Raw genomic sequence first — 26,750 nt, 5'->3', positions numbered from 1 at the left:
CCCACTCAGTTTCGTCGTCGTCACGGATATTGATGCACGACGCTACAAACCATTACCGTCTTCCTCGTCTGCTGATGGCGTGACTATGGTCTGACCCACGGCCTCCTTTACTACATTGTATAAATAGATCGTCACATCTTCCATGATTCGCGTCAATATTAAAGCGAAACTTTCTATGCCACACTAATGGCATTCGACGACGCGCAAAAATTCACTGCAGGAAAGCCGACTTTACAGAATAGGTTTCACAAAAACAATGACGATGATGATAAGCGAAGGCACATCAAGCGCCTCAAGAAAAAAAAAAATGCTTCCCGTGGTCAGAATTGAACCTAGCTTTTCTCGCTTTATGAAGCCGACGTCTATCCACACTATCGGATCAAACAGTTTGGCTTTAAAAATTTCACCTTGATTTAGGTTTCATGGGAGAAAGCTTCGCGTTTTAACCATCTTTCTCTTAATTTAGGAATTTGACTTCTTTTGTTGCGTTAACTGTTCATGTTTTTCAGCTATCCTCTTCATTATTTAAATGTTTGTGTTGTTTGTTGTTTTCTCGAATCCGTTGTGATAACCGTTAAATAACCTCTTTTTTTCCGGCCCCCCTAGACTACCGTATACTGTACCGCTAATGAAGTAAAGGAAGGAATGTGTGTTATCTGAAGCCGCAAGAGCGCAACGTTCCCCCAAGACCTTCATGTGTTTCCCTCGAAAAACAAATAATAAAGGCTCTGATTGCTTAATTGAGCCAACCGTTGCGACTTTCAAACTTCTTTTTTTTTTTTTTTTTACGCTCTCAGAAAACGTCGCGTACCCACTGAGGAGGATTGGCGATGGTTCACGAAAACCTTATTGCTGAGCGTCGAATACACGAGAGATGTCTAGTAATGTTGAAAAAAATATAAACAATGATAAGGAGAACCCCATTTTTCCCTTTTTTGCTCGTTGTCGACAGCTGACTACAACAACAACAACAACAACAACAGAGCCCACCTCGCCCACATCCCTACATTTGGGGCTGTTCAAAACTCGTTGGTTGGTTGGTTGGAACCAGAAATCAGTGGCGCGTACCCACTCTGGGGGATTGGCCAAGTCAGATTGGGGAAACTGGTCAAGAATTCAAACTAAGGGTAAAATAGAGCTGTGGAGTGTGAGGGAAGTGATGTTGGCAATTTTGAGGGGAAAAAAACAAAACAAAAACTATAACATACTGAAGTAAAAACAGATACTACACGTACCAGAGAAAGAAAGTACGAAGTGTCTTTTAACAGGGTAGGCGACCGGATTGTGAAATAAAAGCGTGAAGGGCGCGACAAACATCCCCGTGGCAGAAACCTAAACCCGATGCCCCAAATGACAGTAAATGGTTGCTCGACTCATCATCGTCGTCGTCGTCGTCGTCCTCGTCCCGTTGCATGCGCTGGCACCGCACGCGCTACGCCTGCGTTCTATCAGGCTCAGAATGTGGCGCTCGCCGAACCTCTCAAGGAACGCCACATCACCGGTCTCCGCAGAGCACGTCCAGCCGCCTCCTGTCATCAGGGCCAAGCATTCCCCAACGGAAGCTGCGGAAGCCCGAGTGGAGGCAGTGACGAGAAGGCGCTCAGCTGTTCGGAGGGAGCGGGCGACGAGTGCTCGCTGCGCGTAGCGGCCTCCCCACCGGAGAGCGCCGTCGGCTTGCAGGCGCCTCTTTGCCTGGGCCAGCGGGATCCCTCAAGAGGTTCGACGCGCGTCTCTCGAGGAGCACGATGCACTCCTGCGAGCGTCCCACCGACGCCAGCCAGTGGAGGGACCAGCGGCTGAGGGCGCAGCCATGGATGCACTTCTTGGACCCCGCAAAGCTTCCCCGTCCATATATGTCGGCCCAGGAGGCCGAAGCGGACGAGGACAGCTTCAGCCGCAACTCGCCGGCTTCGTGCTCCCGTCTCCCGAGCTCCTGTTCGGTGCCACGGCCATGGCCGGTGTCGGTGCTGCGCTCAAAGTTGCACGCGGACGGCGAGTGGGTCGCGCCTTGTGGCACCGATGTGGTCTTCAAGGCTCTGCGGGTTGTCGTCGCGCCAACCGTGACGCTTCCCGTGCTGCGCTCTAAGGGCACGGGCACCGAGATCGACTCGTCTTCCGTGGCTGATCCGGCTCCGGGAATGGTCTACGCGGCCGACTTCTGAAGCGTTCTACCTACGAGCCCCAGCGCGACCAGAAATAAGCGGACATGCCTGACGGCGACGCGCGTCCACGGAGACTGTTCCGGCGGAGAAACTGAAGTGAAATTATTTTAAATGCAGAGCATTTCAGTAACTCACGATGTCACCCGCGTTGGCGTCCGTAGTCCGCACGCTCACTGCGCATGCGCGTCGAGTCGAGGCGATAGCGAACACTCTCTCGCGAGGGGCATTGGATTGGATTCGAACACTCTCTCGCGAGGGGCATTGGATTGGATTCGATTGGATTGGCTTGGCTTGGCTTGGATTAAATTGGATTGGATTGGATTGGATTAAAGTGGATTGTGTTGCGTCATAGCCGCGGCACGTTGCGTCATAGCCGCGGCAGACGCGCTGGGGCCGGCGCATGTGCAGTACTCTCTCTTCCGCGGTTTCCTCTCCTTCGGGCGCGCTGCGCATATAACCGGTGTGCCGTTCTCCGGCGAAGCAACCTAGAGTCCACGCCGCTTTACAAGTACGCCAACGTCGTCGACTGGGACCGGCTTACGCAGTCCCCTCAACGTTTATAAGCGGCAGAGCGCGCGTTCGGAATTCAGTCAAAGGCGTCTTTGCTTGGCTTTCGCTTGACGTGACGCTTTGCTTGACTCGAGTAGATGCGACGCATTTACTCGAGTTCCTCCCATGGGAAGATGCGGGTGGCTTTTTTTCGATGTCTCCTTAGGTGCAATAAAATATACTACAGATTTTTTTTAATTAGCCATTTCACATTTCTTTTTCCTTTGTTTTCAATTACGAAAAAAGAAAAGCGTCGTGCTTTAGTAATCAGTAATTACTGCTGCCTAATGTTCATGTAAGTTTACTGCGACGTTTGCATACAAGATAAAAATAACTGGAAAACTTGAGGCAAATTATTTCGTCCCAGCGCGTCATTATCCATCCCCTATAGTGGTAAGGAAAGGGGGGGGGGGGTAGATTGCCTACGGTGCCTGATTTTCCGTGCCGCATGAAAGAAATACAGCAGTTTGGCAATGAATATATCAAAGTACGTAGCAGTCGCAAAATTTACGAAAAATGCAGCATGAATGCATTTCCGTAAGCTCTACAGCCCTTTACGCCCAGGACCTATCTTTATACCTGAGTTGCGTACGCAGGGGATATGGGGCGAGGGTAGAAGTAATATTCCGGTATATTCGGAACATCTAAAAAAATATTTACGAACAATTAATGTTGCTATTCATAACCTTATCGCCAGGCTTTCGCTTTTAAAAAACGTAATTAAGTGCCGGGAGAAAATTTTTCGATGGAATACGAGCAACGCATAAACTAAACTATGTGCACAAAAGTAGGCTAAAGGAAAATGCTAAAGCATAGTCGCCAAGTAGGCTAAAGGAAAATGCTAAAGCATAGTCGCCAAGCAGAACGTGCATAACAAAAGGTACGGGGCCGAGTTCCGCCTAACCCCCAGGGTGGCGCGGGCAGCTGACGACAATACGTCCTTCCACTCACCCAGACGACCAGCGCTGCAGCAAGCGCTGAATTAAGTTTATTCAATCTATTCAACAAAAGAGCACGTCCTAAGCGTTACAGAAGAAGATCTCAGAATAAACACATGTACGTACTGAATTAATCGTGAATACAAAACGTCTTGGCGTGTCACCATCATAATGATGAACCTCGATCACTCGCCGAAGTGCATCGAGTTCCTCCAGAACCTCTTGTGTGATCCTGCTGGTAAGCCATTCTAGAATATTCGTCATCAACGACAGGATACGTAACGGCACGTCCGCCACTGCAACAGGTCCGTCTGCGCGCAGTACTCGTTCAACAGCAGGACGCCAGTTTCCGTACACGGCGGCGCTCGTGATGTCTCCTGGGCGCCTCTACTTCGCCCCCACTTTGTGGCTGCTGCTGGCTGAAGGGAACGTCGAAGCGGGCAAAGCTGGCCAGTTCCTGAATGTTCAGCTTCCTTGCAAATTCATCTGGGTCAAGGCCAGGGAAAGGTTGCGGCTTCTTTCCTTGCCAGACCAGAACGCGGTGGACGAGCTCGTCGCGACACGTCCAGCCGACCATGTAGTCCAGAGTCACTTCGTCACCTTGACCCAGGACATCGCTCAGGCCGCCCAGGGCTCCCTCGCTGTCCTCGTGAAGAAGTCGCTTGTGAACTCGATCTTCCGGGACGCTGTTCTCTCGTGGACGATAGTTCCTTTGACGCCACCATAATGGGCAAAGATGGCTGGCTTGGTTCAGTCCACGTCGCAGGGTGCGTTCCTTGTCATGCACGCCGGTTGGCGGCGTGGTGTGCGGACGGGACTTCGAATGCAGAGGGGTCCTGTCGTCGATGTGGAAATATCGAAGCGAGGACTCCTCGCACGTGATGGCCGTTTGGGCCATGCAGTCCTCGGAACCTACCCTGCACGTCACCTGTGCGGATCGCTCCTGCAACGCGGCCGCAAGGCGTTGGGCGATGGCCGAGAGAAGCGATCGGAGAACCCGGCTGGCTGCCACGCATTTTTCTTCACTTCACGCGCTCAACACTGATGGTGATACCTGCCCAGATGATGCGGGCGGCTTCCTGTACTTCCTTTCTTTCTGTTCCTCTATACACTTGCTTCAACGGTGCTGTGCCATAAGCCTCCCGTGATTTTGATGCCCTGAGGCAAAATGGCGCAATAAAGAAATGCCGATACCTGCCCAACGGGGCTTTTTCCGTTCCTTTTTTTTTTCTTTTTGCTAACACATTTACGAGGGGCAGTCCCCTGTAGAGGCTGTGTGTCAGTTCTCTCGGTAGCTTATAAAAGAGCAACACTGATTATTATTATTATTATTATTATTGTTGTTGTTGTTGTTGTTGTTGTTGTTATGGTTAGCGGATTCCCCTAGTGTCACTAAATAAGGCTTATTTAGTGACTCTAGATTCGCCTATGTAACGGGGGTGGCTTTGCGCAGCGACCTTAGTCGTAACGCGTTTGTACAATCACCTGTCAAAAAAAAGAAACCCTGTATTGAATTTTTGTGCTAGTCTGACCTCCATGTTCGCATGTCTTCCCAGATTGTCCTCTGCTCTACGAAAGAGCAACGCCGCGCCGTCTGGTGGCGCACTTGAACAGAACGACGTGTAGGCGTAAATCTTCTCTCTCAATATTGGTGTGCTGTGCCGAAGGAACCCTTTTCTGGTTGCGCTTGCGGATCAAGAAGACTGTGAATTGAGAAGAAAAAGGAGCAGGCAAAGCTTGTATTTGCATTAGTATTAGAAGTCGATGAATAGCGGGAAAAAGAAAGAAAAAAAGACTCCAAAAAATCGTGAAATTTCTGTTTATTTTTCGGCTATATACTTTCTCCTCTATACTGTTACGTGGCGGCCATGAGAGGAACCATGGCAGATGACAAGCGATGTGCTCAGTATACTATTTACATGTCAGCCAAGAAAGAGCATGCGCAGGCGGTGCGTGCCGCACACGGCTCCTTCTTCACTGGAGGTTGAACACACAGCACTTGCTAACCAGCCCCGCCTTGGAAGACCAGCTCGTCCTGATCTCCAGGGGCCAGGCAGCCGCGGTAGCATATGGGTCCCGTGAAGAGGGAACCACCCCATCCGGCACGTAGTCGCCGCAATTTTGTGCGGCTAAATAAAGTTGTTCTCTCTCTCTCTCTCTCCTCCTTTCCCCGCGACAATATATATTTCATCTACGTCAAAATATGCTTTTAATCGCGTCAAATTATCTTGATGCAGTACACTTGGTGCGTTCCTAATTCCCCTTTAATCGGCTTCGTTGCCGTCTTCGCGGACAGTCCGCCATGTTAAGCCCCGTTTAAATTCAAACGAAGCAGTCAACGAAGACTGCTTCGAGGAGACAGCATCGAAGTCAGCAACGATGCAGGCTACCTTTCTGTCTAAACTAATAAGTGATGCCAGCGCCACCTTTTTGCATATAAATGTTGCAACAAAAGCACCGGTTCTTTTATCGAAATATTTAGTATGATTTACTATGGGTGAAGGTGATATGGTTTAATTTTTAAATCACGTAATGTTTGTAATAATAACGGTAATGTTTTTTATTTACGAAACCTGTGACGCGTATCTCAACATGTCTGCTACTAGGTTGTCGTCTGCGTTGGTGTTGCGTTCGGGACCGACGCGCCGTTCCAATTCTTATTCCTTTAGACGTCTAGTTAGACTGCTTCCTAAGCTGTCTACCAACCTGTCCGCGAATTGGAACGCAGCCTCTGTACTTATGCTTTTTCCAACCAATGATGACTGGCCGATCCCTGATTGGGTATGTGCCTCTTACCGAGCATCACCTCAATCATCATATCATCAGTATCATCATCAGTATAACCAAACCCGCCTGAACACGGTGGGAGGCTTTTTAGCCAGCCGTGTGTGCAGTCATTTCGGCAGGACGAACTCCGAGCAGCCGGTGAACAGGTTTTCCACGACGGCCTCGAAAGAGGAGCAGACCGACTGCTTCCCCACTCGCGGGGAGAGGGGGGTCATTTCACGCTGATTACGAAAAAAAGGTCGCATACAGTGCACGAAGGCCTCGGTATTAAGCCTGTGTCACACCCGACAGCGGTGCTCCGAGCTTGATACTGAGAAGTCCGCGAACTCTGCCACCCCCCCATACTCTGTGACGCACGTCTGTTCCTCGCCTGCAATGCACACATCGTAGCCTCTACTCGCTATACCTGTCACTTCGCTATCTGCCTTTGAGGACTGTGGTAGCCGGCTCGCGTCATTTCTCGCAACGCACAGACGCAATAAAAGGAAGGTGCCCCGCATTTACGACGGGCAGTACCCTGTCCGCGGGGAACACGCAGATACAGACACTTCGCTATCGCCGCCGCCATATCCGCGCAAGGAGGCGTACCTATATGGACAGAGAGCAACTCTTCTTTGAGAAAGGCATCTACCTTCGTTGGCCGTATTTTGTACCGTAAGCTACACTGGCCAAGGTTGAGCAGTTTCGCGTGGACCCTGAAGGGCCGCGCTGCGCAAGCGCGAGGAGCATTGGATTGGATTGGATTAAATTGGATTGGATTGGAAATTCAATCCAATTGGAGTACGGGTGTGTAGAAAATTGAGTCTGCACATTCGCATGGTCTGCGCATTCCAGAGGAGTGACGCCATAGCCGCAATAGACGCACTGGCGCCGGCGCGTGCCCAGCTATGCGCCTCCGTTGCGCAGTAACCAAGTCTGACGCTGCGCCGGAGCCGCTTGATAGTCGTTTCGCGTTGCTCTTGGAGAGAGAGAGAGGAAAACTTTATTGAGCAGTTATATGTGTGGGGATGGCTTCTTAGTCCAGAAGTCCAAGCGTTGTCTTTGCACGTTCCGCCCTCTCCGTCAGCATGACCTGGTCGGCGAGGTGTGCGTGTGCGCTGGACAGCGCTGTCTCCCATTGCTCGAGGTTGGGGCTGCGCATGCGCGCTGCGCATGCGCAGCCCCAACCTCGCTGCGCATGCGCGAAGAGCAGTGACTGGACTGGACTGGACTGGATTGCTGAACCATATAGCTCACGCTACGTATATCCTGGCATAGCCGAGCTAAGCCACTGCTATTTTTTTTTTTTTTTTGCGTTTCCCTGCCCAGATGTTCAGCTGCACCAACCTGCACTAATGCAAATTTTTTCGGAGTGTACGGGATGTACACTTCTTTTCCGCGGGCGGGCTATGGTAGAAGGTTGAGATTATCTGTCATAATGTTTTGGCAAAGTCATCTGAAGCGCAGACTAATATCTCCCCAAGATCTGTTTCTATTGAAGAGCGCGTTTCGCTTTCAATGCTCCCTTGGTTTACGTGGAATGCACGATCATGCACTAAAAAAAAACAGACCCGGTGAAGACGAGCGTATTTACGGAAACGTAAAGAGGTCACAATGGAAACATACCAATGATTCGTTCGAAGTTTCGGAACGTACGTCTCTTTTTTCACGAGTGATTTGCTTCAACAGTGCAAATGGCTGTGCTTCACAAACTCTATGGTCGAGGCCGTGTATTTAGAAAGAAGGGGACAAGAAAAAAAACGCGTGAGGAAGAGAAGGGTTGTTGATGCCACTATTAGGCTATTAAGGCTGGCTTGCATCCCACAGGTACGCGACACATAATTGTGCGTGCGTGCGTGTGTGTGTGTGTGTGTGTGTGTGTGTGTGTGTGTGTGTGTGTGTGTGTGTGTCGCATATACAGCGCATGTGTGTCTATAACTGTACACACACACACACACACACACACACACACACACACACACACACACACACACACACACACACACACACACACACACACACACACACACACACACACACACACACACACACACACACACACACACACACACACACACAGTTCGCGTGGCAAATAGCTGCGGCAGTAATAATAGTATCACAATTACAGCAATTAGGCCGTCGGGAATGCGCGGGCATTGAAAGCACCAGTATGGGGTGACGCGCTAAATCCCCGCAGGCGAGACATGAAACATGCTCGCCGTGAGCTCCCTTGAAAAACGGTGTATTTACAGGCGACGAATTTCCCGAATGTGCAGCAGCAGCAGCAGCAGCCGTGTTGCTCGCATGTCTCCGTCCAAGGTCGCAAAACCCACTCTCGCCTTATTTTTATGTTCCTTTTTTCTCCCTGTCTCTTTCTGGGCTGAGCGAACTCAAGCCTGTTGCCAACTCGGCGGGCCCATCCGGGCAGCGAGCATCGCGCACCTCACAGGCTCTGGCGGTCACGTGGTCTCGGTTTGTGCAACCTATCTCATTCACTTGAGTGGCTGTCACGGCGCCGCCGCTCAGACAACACCGGGCGCGCGTCAACAAGACAGAACAAGCACAAAAAGATGAACAACAACGGACGAAGAAAAAGCGGATAAGGCGGTAGCGTGCATCGAAGCGCGAATTACGAAACGGCCGGGCAGAGAGCCCGCCCGCAACTCGCAGCCCCCCTGCCGGCTTGGAAGGAGAAGCTTCCTCGAGGGATAAAACGAAAGGCCCCACGAACGGGTGACGTCACGCGTCAACTGGGCATGAAGAAGACGGAACCGGCGAAAGGCCTTTTTTCGCGCAGGCACCGACGTCACGCGTGTGTGTACAGCTGTGCGGTAGGCGTGTTCAATTAGTGCGGTCGGCGTCAACACCGTCTCGTCCACGCCAAAGATTTGGCACCGACGTTTCGCTAATTACACTCCGTGCTTCCTCACGGCGAAAAGGTGAAAATAAAATCGCAATCACGGCCAAATTATTCTGGAAAATTAATTACATAGCGTCGTTATTTGTTCTGACCGCCGGTGAATGAATCGCACATAAAACTGCCGGCGGATGGATGCAACGCCATTAAGTAACCTCAAATTCCCCCCTCCCTCCCCCCCCCCCCCTCCCTCCCTCCCTCCCTCCCTCTCCCCCCCTCTCTCTCTCTCTCTCTCTCTCTCTCTCTCTCTCTCTCTCTCTCTCTCTCTCTCTCTCTCTCTTTCTCTCCTGGACAGCCGGCTATTCCGGACTGCAAATAAAAGAGCCTATTAGTCGATAACGGTTGCTGCGGCACCTGAAGATACCCGGATGTTCACTGTGTAAGTGGAAAGCAGGGCCCTTCAACTTCAATCGACTATCACTGTTCACTTAGCTATAGAATTTTGTAACGCTTACTGAAACGACAAAAGGAAAACCGGGAGTATCTGCATCAAACCCCCGTTGGGGTAACAAAAAGCTATGGTGCACGGCTGGCATCAGTGGGAATCTGCAAGAGAAAAATAGTGGGTTGGAATACAACATTCCGGGGAGTGTCTCCCACTGCTTTTGCTAATTTGCGTGTGTATGGCGGATGGAGAGGATCATTCGAAGAGTTTGGCATTAAGTTAGCGGGAATGGGTGTCAACCAGAACCTGTCTCCTGTATTGAAATCGAGGGCATGCGTCCAAAGAATTTGTTCTGTATTTGGCAGCTGATGCATGTACATTGACTAGGAGAAGAACGAAAAATATTTTGTCCATCTCTAAAATTAAATCGGCAAATGTCAGATTCGAAGGAGGGAACGGCGCAGATATTGACGAAGGACGGACAGAAACACACACCACAAAAGGTGCGCTGTTCCCTCCTTCTCACCACCAACTAGCCCAACATGGTACCCTTTTGGAAAATGTCAGATTTGCGCCCACTTCGGCCTTGAGTTTCACATGGAGGCTTTACGCGAATCGATAAGGGCTGCGGGCCGACGTACAATAAGTACTTTTCCCCTTGGGTACCGGTTAACGACGTTAGGCCTAATTTTCTATGATTAGGCTTAACGTTACGTAACGTTAAAGTTCACCTTTGTGACATGCCAATCAACGTCCTATACTTTTTATTGAATTAACCCGTGGGGCAACAAATACTTTGGCTCTCTCTTATTGTGCGTCGAGCCGCGCGGTGCCTGTTGACGACGTTAGACATCAAAACGTGGCGTTAGGCCTAATGCTGGGCATACCAATGCGCTGGTCGTCCACAAGTGCTGCGCATCGACCTCGGCGCAAGGAAGTTATAAATCAGAAAATACCGGAAGCTTCGCGGAAGAGGGTTTATGAATAAGACTGCACAAATTTTTACCGATACCGGTGTGCTTGAAGGTGCTTTCGCTCTGAAAGTGGCCTAAATACTTGGTGCAAGAATGTCGGCCCGAATACGTGCACGCTTCCTTTTGGCCTACAGCACACGGCACGCACACACGGACACACAGACGAAATCACGCGCCTTTCCAAGTAACCGAATGGCGAAGTAAGGCTCCCGGGGACGCGCTCATATCGGACCTTCCTCGTGCGCAAGATGGCGCACGCTGCCAGAGTGCGCATGACTGCGCATGATGACGAGGGCGGCCATTGCGTCGGCGAGCGCCATTTTGGGGAGAAGGGGGACCGTGACGCGAAGGGTGCGTCCGGCGCTGACACGCACGCGCACGCACAATTATAAACGCTAGTCGTCGTCACGGAAAACTTTCGCTTCAAAACATTTTGACACGCGTCCCCTCTCCCCCGTAGAGTTTGTTTTGGGATTCTCCGACAGCCCCAGGGCTCCGTGTGTTTTTGAAACTCTCCTCACCTCCTGCATCTCTTTTTTTTTTTTTTCGGAATTGTGCAGCAGCTTCAGGGTCCCCTCCATTGCGTATACGGGAGATCGAGCGAGGAAGCGCGGCATCAGGTGATAAGACGCTGTTCTGGCCCCAAGCGCTGCGAAGTTAATCTCTCCAGAGAAAGGTGCGCATGGCGAGGGTACGTGAAAGTTTCTAAGGTTTGTTCAGCTGCGTTCACGTGCGCTTCCTTAACCCCCTCGAGCAATTCAGGCAATTCTCCTAGAACTGATAACCTCGTTTCGAACGAACGAAAACGTCAGCGCCAACGAGCTAGCGTTATATAGGCGTGGCCTATCGCCAACCGCCCAAACCAGCTGATAACTTTGCATTAAACTCACGCCCAGTTGACAAAAAGAAAAAAGAAAGAGAAAGAGCTCGTTAATTCATCACAGCGCCAAAATAAGCATCCACGCTTTGAGAAAAGACACTGGTATTGTTGCACTTCGTATTTCGGGTGCAAATGATGGGCTACAAGACGCGCTGTACACTGCATGCAGGCCCCCCGTTTCGAACGCCGAGGTAGCCGAGGTATGAACACTCCGCCGCCGTAAAATGCCGGCAAAGTTGATTTGTGTTTGAAGTCAGGTCGGAGCTAGTGAGGCAACTAACCGACCTCCGATAATCCCCAGCGCTACTTTCAGTTTTCCTCTTCGCGCCAATAAAAATTGGCCGCCTATGTGCCCGGTTTGTCGCAAATGCATCGTCGAAAGACAATCGTCTCTAGTCGGCCCTTCCCCTTCCCGCTCCTCACCCTCTTCCACTAACCCATATGATGAATGCAATGCGGGTTTGCTCAATTCAATCTTCCCGCGTTCGAACATCTCGCGCGCCAACTGCCGGGCCCTTTTGTTTCTGCTGTGCACGGGGCACCTCGAGCAGATATCTTTTGTTTCATTGTTAGCTTTCACCTCGCCTCTTTTAGGCACCATCCTCGGCTCGCGTCTTTAGAGGCCAAGCCCCTTAGGGGCTCGCCCTGCCGGCTAGTCCTGTCGTCGTCGTCGTCGTTTCATGTGGTCATGGTACTAACACCAGGACGTTTTCCAACGCCTCGCCCTAGAACGCTCATCTCCGTGGGCAAAAATGCATACTAAAAGGACACACCCGGGCACTCGTTTTGCAACGCCTCGCGCCAGAACGCTTCGTGCTTCAAAATCACCAGACTTTTACCTCTACCCCAGCGGCTTCATCTCCGTCGACAAAAATGCCAAGGCGCCAAGGCCTAAGACCCCGCGCGCTCAGCATCGAAACCGCATTGTACACTTCATCATATTGATTGACTGTAGGGTTTAACGCGCCGACGCAACGCAGGCGATGAGGCGCGCCGTAGTTGAGGGCTCCGGATTAATTTTGACCACCTGGGGATATTAACGTGCGCCGAAATCTCGTACACACGGGCGTTTTTGCTTTCCGCCTCCGTCAGAAAAGTGGCCACCGCGGCCGGGAATCGAACCCGCGTCCACGTGCTCAGCAGCACAACGCCTTACCGTAACACTGAGTCACCGCGGCGGGTTACATTTCATAACTTCGAAACTGCATCATACATTCAAACCGCATTATCGAAACCGCATCATACACTTATTTATACACTGCATGCTTCGCCCCTCCCCAGGTTTCAGGTTAGTGGAGATGGCCTGCTTTTTTTTTTTTTTTTCACTTGCAACTGTAAAAACCAATACGCCTACGCTCCACTAGAAAAAGTCTGGCCCTCTTGGGTATACGTACCAACATTTTGCCTGAACTATGCCCGACGTTTCCTTCGCGCTCAGCAATGTGGACATGCACGAGCCATGACAGCTGTTTTGGTAGATCAGAACGGTCCTGCCTAAATATACTTCGCAAGCATTTGGTTACCTTGTTTTTTTTTTCTGTGTGTGGGGGCGGGGGCGGTTGTATCTAGTGAAAGACAGACAGGCAGGGAGACAGACAGACAGACGGACGGACAGAGAGACCAAATTTCCGTGTTTGGATGGAACAAGGAAGACCAGTAAAGCTTGATGTCGGGAAAGGAAGACTCTTTCAAAAAAGTACGAAGAAGAAAAGACTTGTTTCCGTAGCCCCGTGAAAAACCAAGACGGATCGCTCTCTGGCACCGATCCACCCTCCGCCGAGCTTTTCTTTCCCCTGATTCTGGCGTGCACCAAGACCTCGTCGCTAGGAGCAGCGGCGGTTCCTCCCTCCATGCGCGCACCCGCAACGGCATGACGTACGGCCATGCACACACACACACACACATTCACCAGTGACGCAAACGGTGGGCCCGGAACACGCGCACGCCGGGTGACTAATGCGCCCGGGCTCGGCCCGAGGACAGAAGCGACACGTGTGAACCCAGAATAGTCGGCCGAGCAGCCGGCGCAGAACACGTGGTTGGCCCCCGAGAGAGGAGAGGAAGCCGAAGGGCGGCTGCTCGGTGTATTCCGCGCGCATGCACTCCCCTTTCGACAGCGCGCATCTTCAATCTTGCCATCGGCGCGGAAGTATCCTCGCTATGGCGCGCCCTTGCGCGAACTCAGGCCGCCCTCCGCGATGACCGCTAGCCTTCCGATTCAACAACGCTCTCACCGACGGGTCAAGCCGAGCGCGCGTGCGCGTTGAAGCAGCGCCCGCGGGCGCCGCCACGGCCGAACGCGAGGGTCGAAGCCGGTGAAGCCACTTCGTATTTGGAGACGTCAGCATACGAGATGCAAAGATTTCAACGACAACGTCGCAGCAGCATGAAGCGAAGCTATCCAAAAAAGTGCCCCGTGGTTATAAAATTCGGGTATACCAGTGGTCAATGTTGCTCTAGATTACTTCAAGGCTGCATCATAGACTTCAGACATTACATTATTTAACAAGTTGCAGACCCGTCGGCCTGTCAGCAAAGCAAGCCAAGATACCTCTAGTAGTAGTAAAGCTCGGGTACAACGACGACCCGGATACAGCAAACTTGTTCTTGGCACTTCTCCCCTTACATTTCACACCTGCGTCATAACAACAGATTTCATCCGGAGCGCGGAAGAATGTAAGAAGCGTATAATAGCGGGTTGATGTAAGAAACTGTTCGCCAGCCAACTCAACTCAAAAAGCATTCACAGGGTTTCACTTCCTCATTCAGGAGGCACTTTCCAGTTGGCAAATGACCTATACTGCATGTCCTCTACAGTGCGAACCCCCCTCTAACGTCTCCCACGTTGTTGCCCTTCCGTGTTCGCCCGAGATACAGCCCCGGAGGGCATCATACCGCGACCAAACCCTTCAGCAGCTGCAGGTCTGCATAGCTAGTTCAATCTTAGGCCTTTATGTCGGGTTCACAGACTTTCTACAATAATGCAAGCTACACCTAATCCACCCGCATTTCGACCGATACAACAAATCCCCGCCGAGCTTTGCTCAGCAATCCTTCCGGCAACAAAATTCCCAACGGAGTCGAGCGCTCCGCAAGTATACGTTTCAAGGCCGCGTCGGTAGGTGTCTCGCCTCACTAACTAAGAACGGTGTGAACGCCACGTTAGGGAGATATAAACAGAGACGTAAAAGGAAGAGAGAGAGAGAGAGTGCGCGGGCTTTCCATTTGACTGCTGCTGCAAAGGAAACGATTAAAGTAGAGGCACCAGCAAGTCACGTGTAAGCGGCGCTGGGCAGAGCACCACATCCCCAAACCGCACGTGGCACGCGATACGCAGCGTGTTTACACGCCATGCAAATTAAGCGCCCAGCCGTGACGTCAGTATTCCGGCGCGGCGCAAAGACTGCCTGGCTGGCCGCCGCCGCGCTGCTTCGTCTGGGGAGGAATTAACCTTGCCGGCACGTGCGCTACGCATATGCCACGAGCGCCGGCTGTGTTTACGTTCGCTTGACAAGGGCAGGCCCAACCGCGCGCGCTCCGCTATCGCCGTTAACCCCGTCTCGGTGCTTCGCTGTCAGAACGGGGTCCACGGCGGAGGTCACAAAACAAGGAGCCTTAGCGAGCAGGTTTCGTGCATTTCGAGAAAACAAGGAAAAGCGCCCCTACGTGCCGCGGCCAAGGCAGAATTATCGAGTTAATTCACGCGTATACCTCGTCCAACCACCCACTCGTTGATTATCCTGCCCGTGGGATAACAACAGTATCTGCGTGTTTCTTGCCTACGACGGCCTGGCCAAGCGTGCCGACAATTCTTTGTCTGAATGCTGTACGCACCGCTGGTTTGTTCGTCTGTACGCAAAACGATTACTGCGAGGAAATAATTAAGCAGAGCGAAATAAAGGGCGGAACGCACTTCTTTGGAAACTCCTTGCTCACACCAATTCACCAATTCCTGCACCGATAATCGTCGTTTAGCTATCCGAGCGTGCACTGATCTCTGTCACGCATTCATCCCGAAAAAGGTATTACTCCGCGCCACTGTTTAATGCGAAGTCATTGTTTTCCCAGTACCCCGACGCGAACACTGTAAGGCTTTGTGTCTACACTAAAATGCGTAATTGGCAAAGTCAAGAGAAGACCTTTACACGCTGTACGATTGTAAATGTAGATAATTATTGGAACAAAACGGAAACGACACAAAAAACATCCAACCAAAGAACCGAAGGGAATCCTAAATCGTGCATTTGGCAGTCATGTCTCGCAATCATCGCTTGTATGACAGTATATAAAAAAAATTAAAGTATAAATAACTGAAAATGAAGAAACGAAATCGCAAACGTCTGCCTAACCGATAACCCCAGAGCGATTAATCGAAAACACTGAAAACCAACTCATGACATCGCAAAGGTCTATATAGTATAGCGTCCTCGCGTGTTGGGTTCACGTGGGTCCTCACGTTCGGTTCACGTGTTCTTCCAATGCCAGAACAAAACAAAACAAAAAAAAAACGTACAGTTGGTGAAGCGAAGAAGCCGCGTGAAAATGCTTACGCAATTACCAGACAATTCTTAGAATTTATGCGCCTTCATTACCATACACGTAGCACCATCGCCCACAGTGGCGCAACTGCGAGCCAACTCTTCCGCCTACACCAGCGCGCGGAATGGAAGGAAAAACCCGAGCATCGCAGAAGACCGCAATCCAAGCGCTGACACCTCAAAAAAAAAAAAAAAAAGTACCGAGACTGCAATGTGGGAATTGTCGGATAATGCGTAAACATTATTTCAGTCCGCTCTGCTTTACACTGGGCCCCTTTGAAATCACCTCGCCTACCCCCTTTCTTTCTTTTTATTTGATTTTTTTCGGCTCCAATAAAGGTAATTCAACGACAGCAACTGCCACACACAAATACACAGCAGGGAAGACCTTTTCCTAGCGACAAGATAAGCACTCCAATGTGAAAATATGAAGGCACCAGCGCCCCTTATTGAATAACTCAAAAAGACTCCATGTATGCGTGAGGTGGGCCATGCATACACCGAACCTTTTAAGCTCACCTTCACAGAAATGATTTTTTCGGAAACGCATTTAAACTAGGAGCAACATAGGCGCTCTGATATGCGGCTGTTAAATGCAGGTGAGTATTTTGCACTTGATTACCCGACTGCCTTTACATCACAACACGCTATATTTTCCTCGCGATTTCCAACCCATACTTACCATGCATCATTGCTTCTTGCTACCCCAACGAGGTCTAATGCATCAGCAAGAGACCCCCATTTTTTTTAAAGCGAAGCTTTCTGCGCATCGCTGGCGCCGTCCATCGTTACGCCAAAACGCATTGCAAGAAAGCTGCAGAATGAACGCCTCCAGAAAGAACCGTCATGAAACCGACGTACTGCGTCATTCCGACGCGGTCGAAGTAATTTGGAGTTTGGACTTTCACTCAGGTTAAATGGAAGGAATCTTAGCGTTTTACCAATATTTCTCTCAATAAAGGGACTTTGATTTTTGTTTAGATCAATAGACGTACGTTAAAAATATGAGGGTTTAAAGGCCCTCCTTTCATCAAAGCGTTTGCTTGTGCAACGAAAATATGACGGGGAGTTTTACGTGATATACGGGTTTTCATCGCGTCGGCTCGCGAAAGAATGCGTACGCATCAATATGTGGTATGCGTGCTAATCCCTGCTGTTGTGTCAGGGAATCGCCGACGCCGTCATAAATTGGCCGTAAAGCGATGCAGGAGCACTTTTCAATGTGCTCAGTGCAGCTATACGCAAAAGGCAACACACTTCACTCCTTTCCGGCATTAAATCTGACCCAAACATGATAATGGTGCCAGCTTCTGAAAGTAAATGCATTCGTGTTATTCCGCACAACCCGGATCGGAGCCTTTTAGCTTTCCGCATGAACAAGTTAACCTTCCTGGAGTTCTATTGTGAAGTGACGAATTCTTTTAGATTTTTTAAACACAACCATTACGAGAAAAAAAAAGGGGGGGGGGGAAGGGTCCTGCATTTATTTGAATCGCGACGTCGCAATGCGCGCGCTTCGCCGCCATGCATAGGTGCGCCATTGCACAGAAACATGGTGCAAAGTTTTCTCTAGAAAACTTTTCAGTGTAAAGAAGAGACGTACTCAAGAGAGGAGACAACGGGACAACGAGCTTTGTGCCGCCGTCGCCTCCTCTCTTGTGTATATACGTCGCGCGCGATAAAAGCTTTTCCAGCGTTCGGCGCCCACCAGGTCAACAGTAAGCTTCGTTGATTACAGATTTCGTCGCGACTAAAAGAATAACGGCGCCCTCCGTTCTCGCACACGCGCGCAGGGAAAGCGTATTTATACAGACGAAGAGGAAAGTACACACGCGGCATGTGTTCGCTCACACCAGACTTCATTTCCTCCGTCGCCTGACGGCCACGCGTCAGTTTAGTGCATGCATGCGTTGACGAAACACCGCGTGCTTCGGACTCCGCCGATGCGACATTAGTAAGCTCGCTAGCGTAAAATATTTTTACCGCTCCAAGTAAAAAAAGTTCTGTTCGCACTCGCTTACGTACGCCGCGTAATTCGCATCGTCACCTCCCTCCCCATGGCGGATGTCAGCGAGTCATTCATCCAACAAAATAAGGAGCAGATATACGTCTACAAAACATGAATTCTCACACTCCCCCTCTCTCCCTCACTCACTCACTAACATACGCACGGAGACACGGATACACACACACACACACACACCGCTTCAGTAATAACGACGTCTCTCTCTCTCTCTCTCTCTCTCTCTCTCTCTCTCTCTCTCTCTCTCTCTCTCTCTCTCTCTCTCTCTCTCTCTCTCTCTCTCTCTCTCTCTCTGTGCGTGTGTGTGTGTGAATAAGAGTGGTCTTCAAAATGAACAATAACGAAATTAAGTATTAGTTGAGCTAAAAATGCGTTATTCGGACGCAATATCAAATCAGTCGATTCCTAAACTATGCCTGAACAGCAGTAGTAGCCACGTCCGGTGAAAGAGCTAACGGCTAAGCTTCCCCGGGGGGGTGGGAGCTTACAAGTGTCCTATTTCGGCGACTTTCTGACGATGACAACAGCGCTTCAGTATACTGCTTTCGCTTCATAGCGCAGCACCGCCAAGGGATTCCGCGCTCGCTCGGATCATTCACGGGCGAAGACGGACACATCTTTGTCATCAAGTCAAACTACGTTTACATAACGTTAAAGCTAACGATACGCAGTTATGTTGGTGAAAAGTAACAGTCTGGCCACAGCGTGGGAGTACGGGAGGAGGGCGGTGTTACTCATCCTTAAGCTCGCCTCTCGTGCTCTTTCGACGTTTTTCCCTACGGCATTCCGGCATGGAGCGTAAAGCAGGCGAACCACTAGTTTATCTAGTGACTACAACTGGCCGGCTAAATCGCGTCCGGAAAAGCTGGCACGGCCAACAAGCAAGAGCCGAGGAGGCGATTAACCGCACGCGCTCGCGTGGAAAGCCGAGTGCCCCTCCGTGCTGAGGCTCGCTCTCCAGCGTCCAAACACATCCTATTACGCGCTTCGGACAATGCGTCGAGACTGGCCAGACGAGCACGTTCCTCACGGGCGACGCTGAGAGGTATACACAGGAGCGCTTTTAAGATAAAATGGTCCTCGGCGCACGTCACACGCGATGCGAGTGGACGGATGCGGAGATGACCCTTGGCGGACAACGGTTGGATGGCCCTCTTCCCCCCTTCTCTTCGGTAAGTGGACGATATTGTTGTGGCTTCCGACAAAACCCGCTTCCAGCTGTTCCAGCTGAAGCCACTAGACACTTCAGAATTAAGTCTCAAATATGGCCGTGCTGGAGTCTCGGAAAGCACCCAGGAGGGTCAGCCGCTCAGCGCCCCCCCCCCCCCCCCTTCCCCCTCCCCCGAGAGAGAGAGAGAGAGAGAGAGAGAGAGAGAGAGAGAGAGAGAGAGAGAGAGAGAGAGAGAGAGAGAGAGAGAGAGAGAGAGAGAGAGAGAAAACCCATTAATCAACGCCAAACACGAACCCGGGCGATTGCAGCAGCAACATGCGAGACAGTATACACCGCTGCAAGAACTGATAATTGCGTCATTTCTTTTCGTTTCGTCCAGGCTGCAGCGTCATCTTTCGCGCCCCACGCGCGAGATTCCCGCCCCGTCTCGAGAGCCGACCGCTCCCTCCCCTCGCCAGGGCTCGCCCTCCAAGGGTCCGGCCCCCTCGCCCGCAGGTCAGACGCATGGCCGATAGTCACACCACCGCACCACAGCGCACCCGCTTTCCCGCCCAAAACGCCCTGATGGCCGCCGGGTCGCCTGCAGACGAGATGGGGAGAAGATACGGTTTGAAACGAACCCGATCCGATCGAGGGCGTTCAGTGCGGTTTCCGCGAAGAGGCCTGACGAGGGACCCTTGTCAGCGGGCTCTTGCCCCACGTCACGCGTGCACCGCGTGCACAGCGCATGAACTTGCGAAATTGTCCCCGGGGTTGTTGGCTGAAATGATTTCCCGACTCCCGTCCCGATACTTGACCTGGTGGTGCACAACAAAGTGCTCAGCTGCACTCGACCCTAATGAGCGACATGGAGCCGCAGTCACGCGGCATTCACGGCCCGAACAATTACGGCAGCACAAAACGAATACCCGCAATGTGCGAACTACGGCAGGCTGTTATGCATTCATTTTTCGGCGTTGCCCCCAGCCCTTTTGACGCCCGTTGCAAAAGCATTTCTACCATAACAAATTGTGTTAATAAAAAGTATAAAGGCAAGTCCTTTCCAAACAACTAAGAGCAGTGGTGGCACGGCTGGCACGTACATGAGAACATTACTTCGCGTAAAAAGCAATTCTTATCACGGTGGAATCCCTTTGGAAACCGGCTTTAACTCAGCTGAAGGCGAACAGGCGACACCGAAGGAAGGAGCAGGGGATCTTCGTCCGTACGGAAGGTGGTCTTCAATTGCCCACCGATGTGTGCGAAACGCTCAACTTGGGACCAAAGTTCGCCGTCGAACCGAGGTTGTCGCCTCCTGAACTATTGTCCTTGGTGAGACAGGTCTCCAAGCGCGCTCCGGATCCCCAATCAGACCAGTGTGTGTCGGCTGGTGTTGACGTTCTACGAAAGGCTCAATCCAGGCCCAGCGGTTTGCCACTCAAGCGTGTAGAACGATTCTTCAAGGAGGAGAACCTATGTTTGCTGCATGTAGACAAGAAAGGAGGGTTCATGGTGAAGAAAGCTTCAAGCGAAAGGCCATTGAGGCTGTCACCGGAGCCTTCAGCCGTCACGATAACGTTTCACTGAACAAGGTAAAATCGGCGGCAAAAAAACTTTGCACTGATTTAAACTTAACGGTTCTAGCGCAGAACATTGAAAAGAGTGCCTCGTGCTCCCTTGAGTTGTTTTTCGCGGCCAAAACGCACAAACTTGATTGTCCGCTAAGGGTAATCATTTCTGAACATGGAACTTGGCAGAAGTGTTTGTCCATGTACCTTCAAAAAGGGCTAGGGCTGTTGATGTTAGACGACCCTTTCTTGATCAGGAACTCTGAAGATGTAATTACTTTCCTAGCAACTGGCAGCACCACAGGGGTTTCAGCCTTCTCAATAGACATTAAGGACCTATATTACTCCTTGCCACATGAAGGGTTGATGACCTGTGTTGCAGAAGGAATTGATAACTATGGAGTGGTAGCATTTCAAAACGAAGTAGGAGTGTCAGCCAGAGGTTTTCTTAGCCTGTTGTCTATGTATTTAGTTTTTACGTTTGCGAAGTGGGATGGCAATGTGTACCTACAAACTAATGGTGTGTGTATAGGCTCTCGTATAGCCCCAGTTCTCAGCGACCTGTATTTGGCATGCCTTGGACGAAAAGTGGCCAGTGAATTGGGGGATATGGGTGTTCTCAAGGTTGTTCGCTACGTAGATGATTTTTTAGTGTTCCTAGACTGCTTGGGTGCAACCGGTGGCGAGCAGGTGCTGGAAGTGTTAGGTGTGTTCCAGAAATGCTTTCACCCGTTGACGTTGACGCATGAAGTACCAGAGAATAACGTTTTGAGGTTCCTTGACCTGCGCCTGCAATTTTTTGAGAACCACGTTTGCTGGCAGTATGAGCCCCGCAGTAATAAGCCACTACTTCCTTTCTCATCGGGTCACTCCAAGCTGGTGAAAAGGGCGATAGTGAAGATGTGCCTTACTAATGCACTAAGAAGATCGTGCCCCCACAGGATGCAGGATAGCATCCATGTACAAGAAGCGCGCCTGCATCGCTCTGGCTATCCACATGACGTGGTGACGTCTGTGGCGGGGCAGGTTCGGAGGGAGCTGAAGAAGAACCGCCGCCGGAGCGAGGGCGAGGCCACGGTTGTGGTAGAAAAGGAAAAAGAAAAAAGGAAGGTTGCAGTGATTCCATACATACATATATCCCATAGGCTGAAAAAAATAGGGAATGCCGCTGACGTACAAGTGGTTTTTTCCGCACCTCGCAAACTGGGGGCCCTTTGCAAAAAGACGTACCTCCCGAGAAAGGATTCCCACAAACGCTCCATTGAGCACAAAACGAAGTTCGTCCCATGCGCAAAGTCGGTAATCTATGAGGTTCCTTTGCCATGCGGAAAAAAGTACGTTGGCCAGACGGGAAGGTGTCTCAATACAAGGCTCCGGGAGCATAGCAACAACGTACGAACAAGTGTCAAAGGGCAGTTAGGCATTCACTGCCGAGATTGCAAAGGCACCACCGGAAAGTGCATTCCCATGTTCGACAAATGCGAAGTCATTCAGCGCCATAGTGTCCAGATGACAAGGGAGATAGTGGAGGCAGCGAAAATTGCTAGGCTGGGGGAAAATTGCGTCATCGTACCTTCGGTTGCTCTGCCAGCCAAGGAACTTGATTTTTTACAAGGGTGAAGGAACGCAACATAGAAAGTAATCTGGGGGCGCAACACGTGTGTAGTGGCTTGAGAGGGCTTATTATCATTTCAAGTGCGTGTGTTCTTAATGGGAATTTTGAGAGCGTGTGTGGCGCGTCATAGCACCGCTATGATGAATCGCTTGTTTTGTTGTGTGCATTTATGGCACGTGTGTGTAGGTGTGTGGGGTATAAATATGTGTTTTTTCAATAAAAGATCAGTTGGAAGTCAGCGCTCGTCCTGTGTACCTCACTATAGTCCGTGTTTTTGTTGCGCTGTTTAGTAATGATGGATAACCAACTCGCCCAATACTGCACTTTGCTTAAAATTGACGGCTATCCAGTCGGGCTAAGCGGATCAATGTTCTCCCTCAGACGGCTCCACCAACTGCCACGGGACGAGGTGTCGGGAAGGCGCGCCCGCGGAAACGACTTTCTTCGGAAAGAACCGTTAATTGGCAGCTATCGTCGGCATGCTTTGTCCAGAAGACCATATATGCTCCCCGCCTTCCCGGCAAGACCCCTAGAGGACCCACCAATGAGAAAATCCAGTGTACCCCTGGAATGAGAAGGTCTTAGCCATAAGAGCAAATGAATTTCACTCTCTTTCTCTCGAGGCAGGGCATATCCGCGAAGGCTCGCCCATCTCATTTACGTGATGCTCATCTAATTAACAACTACCCACAAGGAGGGGGCGGTGAAAAAAAGAAAGACCGGCGTAAACTCGCAACTATATTCGATTACTGACAAGTATATGCCTAACCCGGACCGACCTCCGCTGTTAAAACACACAGTGACACCTATCAGTGTGTTAACTGCGCGTTATCATTTCAGTGATGCGATCAAACGGAACTAACCCGTGAGCACGAGGACGCGGGTGCGACTCGCGGCCGCGGCGGCCCCTTTTCTGACGGAGGCGAAAACCCCGTGTGTTCGAGATTTCGGCGCACGTTAATGATCCCCAGGTGGTCAAAATTAATCCGGAGCCCTCCACTACGGCGCGCCTCATCGCCTGCGTTGCGTCGGCGCGTTAAACTCTGCAATCAAATCAATTAAAGGCCCCCCTACAACCACGCAGCCATGTTCCTTGGCGGTGGCTTAGCCGGGCGGACGCCAATCGCACAAACGGTATTCCGTGACGTCACAGAGAAACCGCCGGGAAGTCGCCGTTCGTTCCTCTGATGCTTTTCCTCAGCATCTCGGTTATTTGTGTAAAGTTTGTCATTAAACTGGCATCATCGTTAACGGACAAAGTACTCTCTTTAACGAACCAAACTTCTATTTCGTCTCCATGGCCACGCGACCGCGGCCGGCAGTGTCGCCCGCCACTTCATCATACCCGGCACCTGCATGCCGAATCGCTACCCGTCAACCTCGGCGAGTGCGGCAAAATCGGCAAATGCTGCAACGAAATTCCCAATACTAACGAAAATTCAATTTGTCCGTGAATGAGGCAAACACAGAAAAGCCGCCGAAAATAGCCTCCCGTGGCGCTGCGCAGTCGAAAAGTTGCGCAGGTTGCAGATGGCATCCGCTGATGCAGTTGCGGCCAAACAGGTTGCAGCTACTAAGCACAATCCCAGAAAGACTTCGCATCATCATGGGTAAACGGGCGCCGAACCAAGCTGAGACGCCAGAATCTTTTGTAGCGTTAACTATAAGTTCGAAGCACTGGTCGACACAATTGACGCCAGATAGCCGTTGATGGAGGAGTTCACCGCTACCAGAAGGTAGAATAAAACGCAATAGGCACTGAAGAATCCCAGTTGCAGCGCATTTTATTTGCGTTAATGCATGGCGATGGTATGGCATGGCGATGCTAGAGAGGCGGCAAGCGCACCGTGAAAGTGGGAATGTCTGCAGAATGCCAGGAACTCTGTTCCCAGGAAAAGCTCGGCCAAGTAAGCGTTGTCAAAACCCACCTTCCGTGTGGTGTCAGTATCTTACTCAGTCCATTGGACTACGCGGTTTCGCTAGTCCGATGTAAGTACACAGGCAGCAGTCGTGCGTACAGGGTGCGCCCGAAAGAACTGCATCATCTTCCAGTGCTCCTTGCTGGCCATCGGGATCGTTGTGCCGCCACCTTCGAATCCACGTGATTCCCTGGAGCGATCCTCTTCCGTCGACGTAGTGAGCGTGCAGCGCCTCCAAAGACGGGTGGGATCTCGCGAACTCCAGGACCGAATTTTCGGTGGACTCACGGTCGGCCTCCCAGACACCCGAAACGACGCACAGGCTTTGCAACGACCGCAATTGTCCCCGGCATAGCTCCGAGCAGCACTTTTCCATGGCGAAATAGGGACATACAATGGTTAGCGAACGCAAGTTCGGGTTTGCGCCCAGCAGCTGCCCCAGCGACGGGTGACCGCTGCCTCGCAGTTCTCCTCCCATCAAAAAAACTTTCAACCGCGCCACTCTGCAATTGGCCAGAAAACCCAACGAGCGTAGTCTGAACGTGAGCACGGCCAGACTCTGCAGCCGAGTTTGCTCGTGCAGAACTTGGACGGTCTCCTCGTTGATCGCGTCGAAAGGTGAGCGGCAAATTGCGCAAAAGTGATTGCACATTTGGTTGGCAGCCCGCACGTCAAGCTCTTCCAGTCTTGGGCACGACGCGGCCAACTGAAGCACCGAGGCCGGCGAAAGCGCGGCGCAGGGAGTGAGCGACAGGGCGCGCAGTCGAACGATATCCGCGGCAGCCAAAATGTGGCAAAAGTCTACTTCTGCGGTGAAGTGGACCGAGCTAACGTTGAGCTCGGTCAGCACGCTGCAAGCGCTGAGCAAATCCCGCAGTGGCGAAAGGAACGCACAGCCGAAATAAGGCGACCTCGTGTACCAGACGACGTGCGCCGGCACCACGATAATGGCCAAGGCCTCCAGGCCACGCCAGAGCGGCTGATGCGCGGCATGCCCCAGCGCTTCCGGAGTGGCACCGTCCACCGCAACGCCGAGTACCGCCTGTTGTAGGTTCCGACGCCAGAGTTCGGGCACCGCGACGACTTCCGAGAGGTAGAGACAGTTGGAGTAACTCGCAGGGCGCAACCAATAGGTGACGTTGCCGCAAAGCAGAGCACTGAGGGTGTTGTCACTGGACGGCGGCTGTTGGAGCCACCTGATCGCGTACAGCAGGGACATTATTCGTAGGTTCGTCTCTCTGCTCGTGTACGTAAAAATACGAACGTGCCTTCCAGAGGAGATGGCGTCGAAGAAGCCGTCGATCGGCACCAGTCGGTTGGGGCCGTCAACGTGGACGTGCAGTTCCTCCAGGCGTGGGCAGGATCGCAGGACAGATGCCAGGAGCGCGTAGTTGTTTGCGCTGGCCGTGACTTCGACGTACATGTAGCGCAAGTTGGAAATCACGATGTCGCCGCGGGTCACGAAGCCTACATCTCGATTGTTGCCGTTGAAGATCGAGTACTCGAGTCGCGCCAAAGCGGGCGCCGATTCGACGATGACGTGGAAAAGCGCACGCAGGTTCAGCCGGCAGTTCACGCAGTACAGCTCTGTTAGTAGTCTGCAGACGGAGATGCTTTCCAACAGCTTCACCGGGCAGGCCACGACGCAGTTCGTGAGGTGCAGAACTCTGACGTGATCCACGGGAAGACGGGCAATGAAGGCCGTCAGTTTAGCGGCGTCCGAGTGCGGGCTCAGGGTGACGCGCCGACATAGCCTCCGCTCCGCGAAGACGCTCCAGGACAGTATGCCGCTCATTTCGACGGCGAGGAGGGATTCGGCGTCCAAGTACTCCAGAACAATGCACCAAACTTCAGTGGGAAGGTGGCGTATGCCATGCACCATGGTTCTTCGGAAGCCGTATACGGACACACTGCGCTGTTTTGGACTGACAGAAGTAACAATAATAAAGCGCTCCCGTCCGATCGCCAAAAGCATTTATGTGTTCCAAGCTTACGACGTCGGTTAATGTCACTGTAGTGGCATTGGCGTGCTTGTCCAATGACAATTCTTACTTCTAACCAGATCAGTTAGCTAGAACATCATACAAGTGGCAGAGGGTTCATATCATCATGTCAGCTCATGGATCTTAAACGTGGGGCATTCAGTATCAGGCACACACGAGGCGGATAATGCGGTCGGCCTTAGTGCACTTCATCACTGCATAAAGGTTACTGGGTTGTTATCTAAACCAACACCAACCAAGCCGTGCTGCTATTCGCGTTTTTTAATCACTGTGCAAGACTTCTCTTTTCGGTGCGTTCGTTTCACTGGCACGAAATACTAGTTTGCCACGTGGTATGGTTTGCAGAATGATGTGGCAGTATAC

At 51.4% G+C, this 26,750-nt stretch overlaps 2 protein-coding genes across 2 annotated transcripts in view; both read right to left on the bottom strand.

Annotated features, from left to right (window-relative positions):
• LOC144149808 (hypoxia-inducible factor 1-alpha-like) overlaps nucleotides 1–26,750 on the bottom strand; it is a 235,900-nt gene that overhangs the window by 141,164 nt on the left and 67,986 nt on the right. The window lies entirely within an intron of this gene.
• On the bottom strand, nucleotides 24,129–26,428 carry LOC144149131 (uncharacterized). Its single transcript, XM_077680669.1, has one exon. The coding sequence runs from the start codon at nucleotides 26,357–26,359 to the stop codon at nucleotides 24,419–24,421; it is 1,941 nt and encodes a 646-aa protein (XP_077536795.1). The 5' UTR covers nucleotides 26,360–26,428; the 3' UTR covers nucleotides 24,129–24,418.

Source organism: Haemaphysalis longicornis, unplaced genomic scaffold, assembly GCF_048455015.1.
Source record: "Haemaphysalis longicornis isolate Haplotype H1 unplaced genomic scaffold, Haemaphysalis longicornis Haplotype H1 scaffold_8, whole genome shotgun sequence".
In the NCBI taxonomy this organism is placed as follows: Eukaryota; Metazoa; Arthropoda; class Arachnida; order Ixodida; family Ixodidae; genus Haemaphysalis; species Haemaphysalis longicornis.
This window is presented reverse-complemented; position numbering and strand designations above follow the sequence as displayed.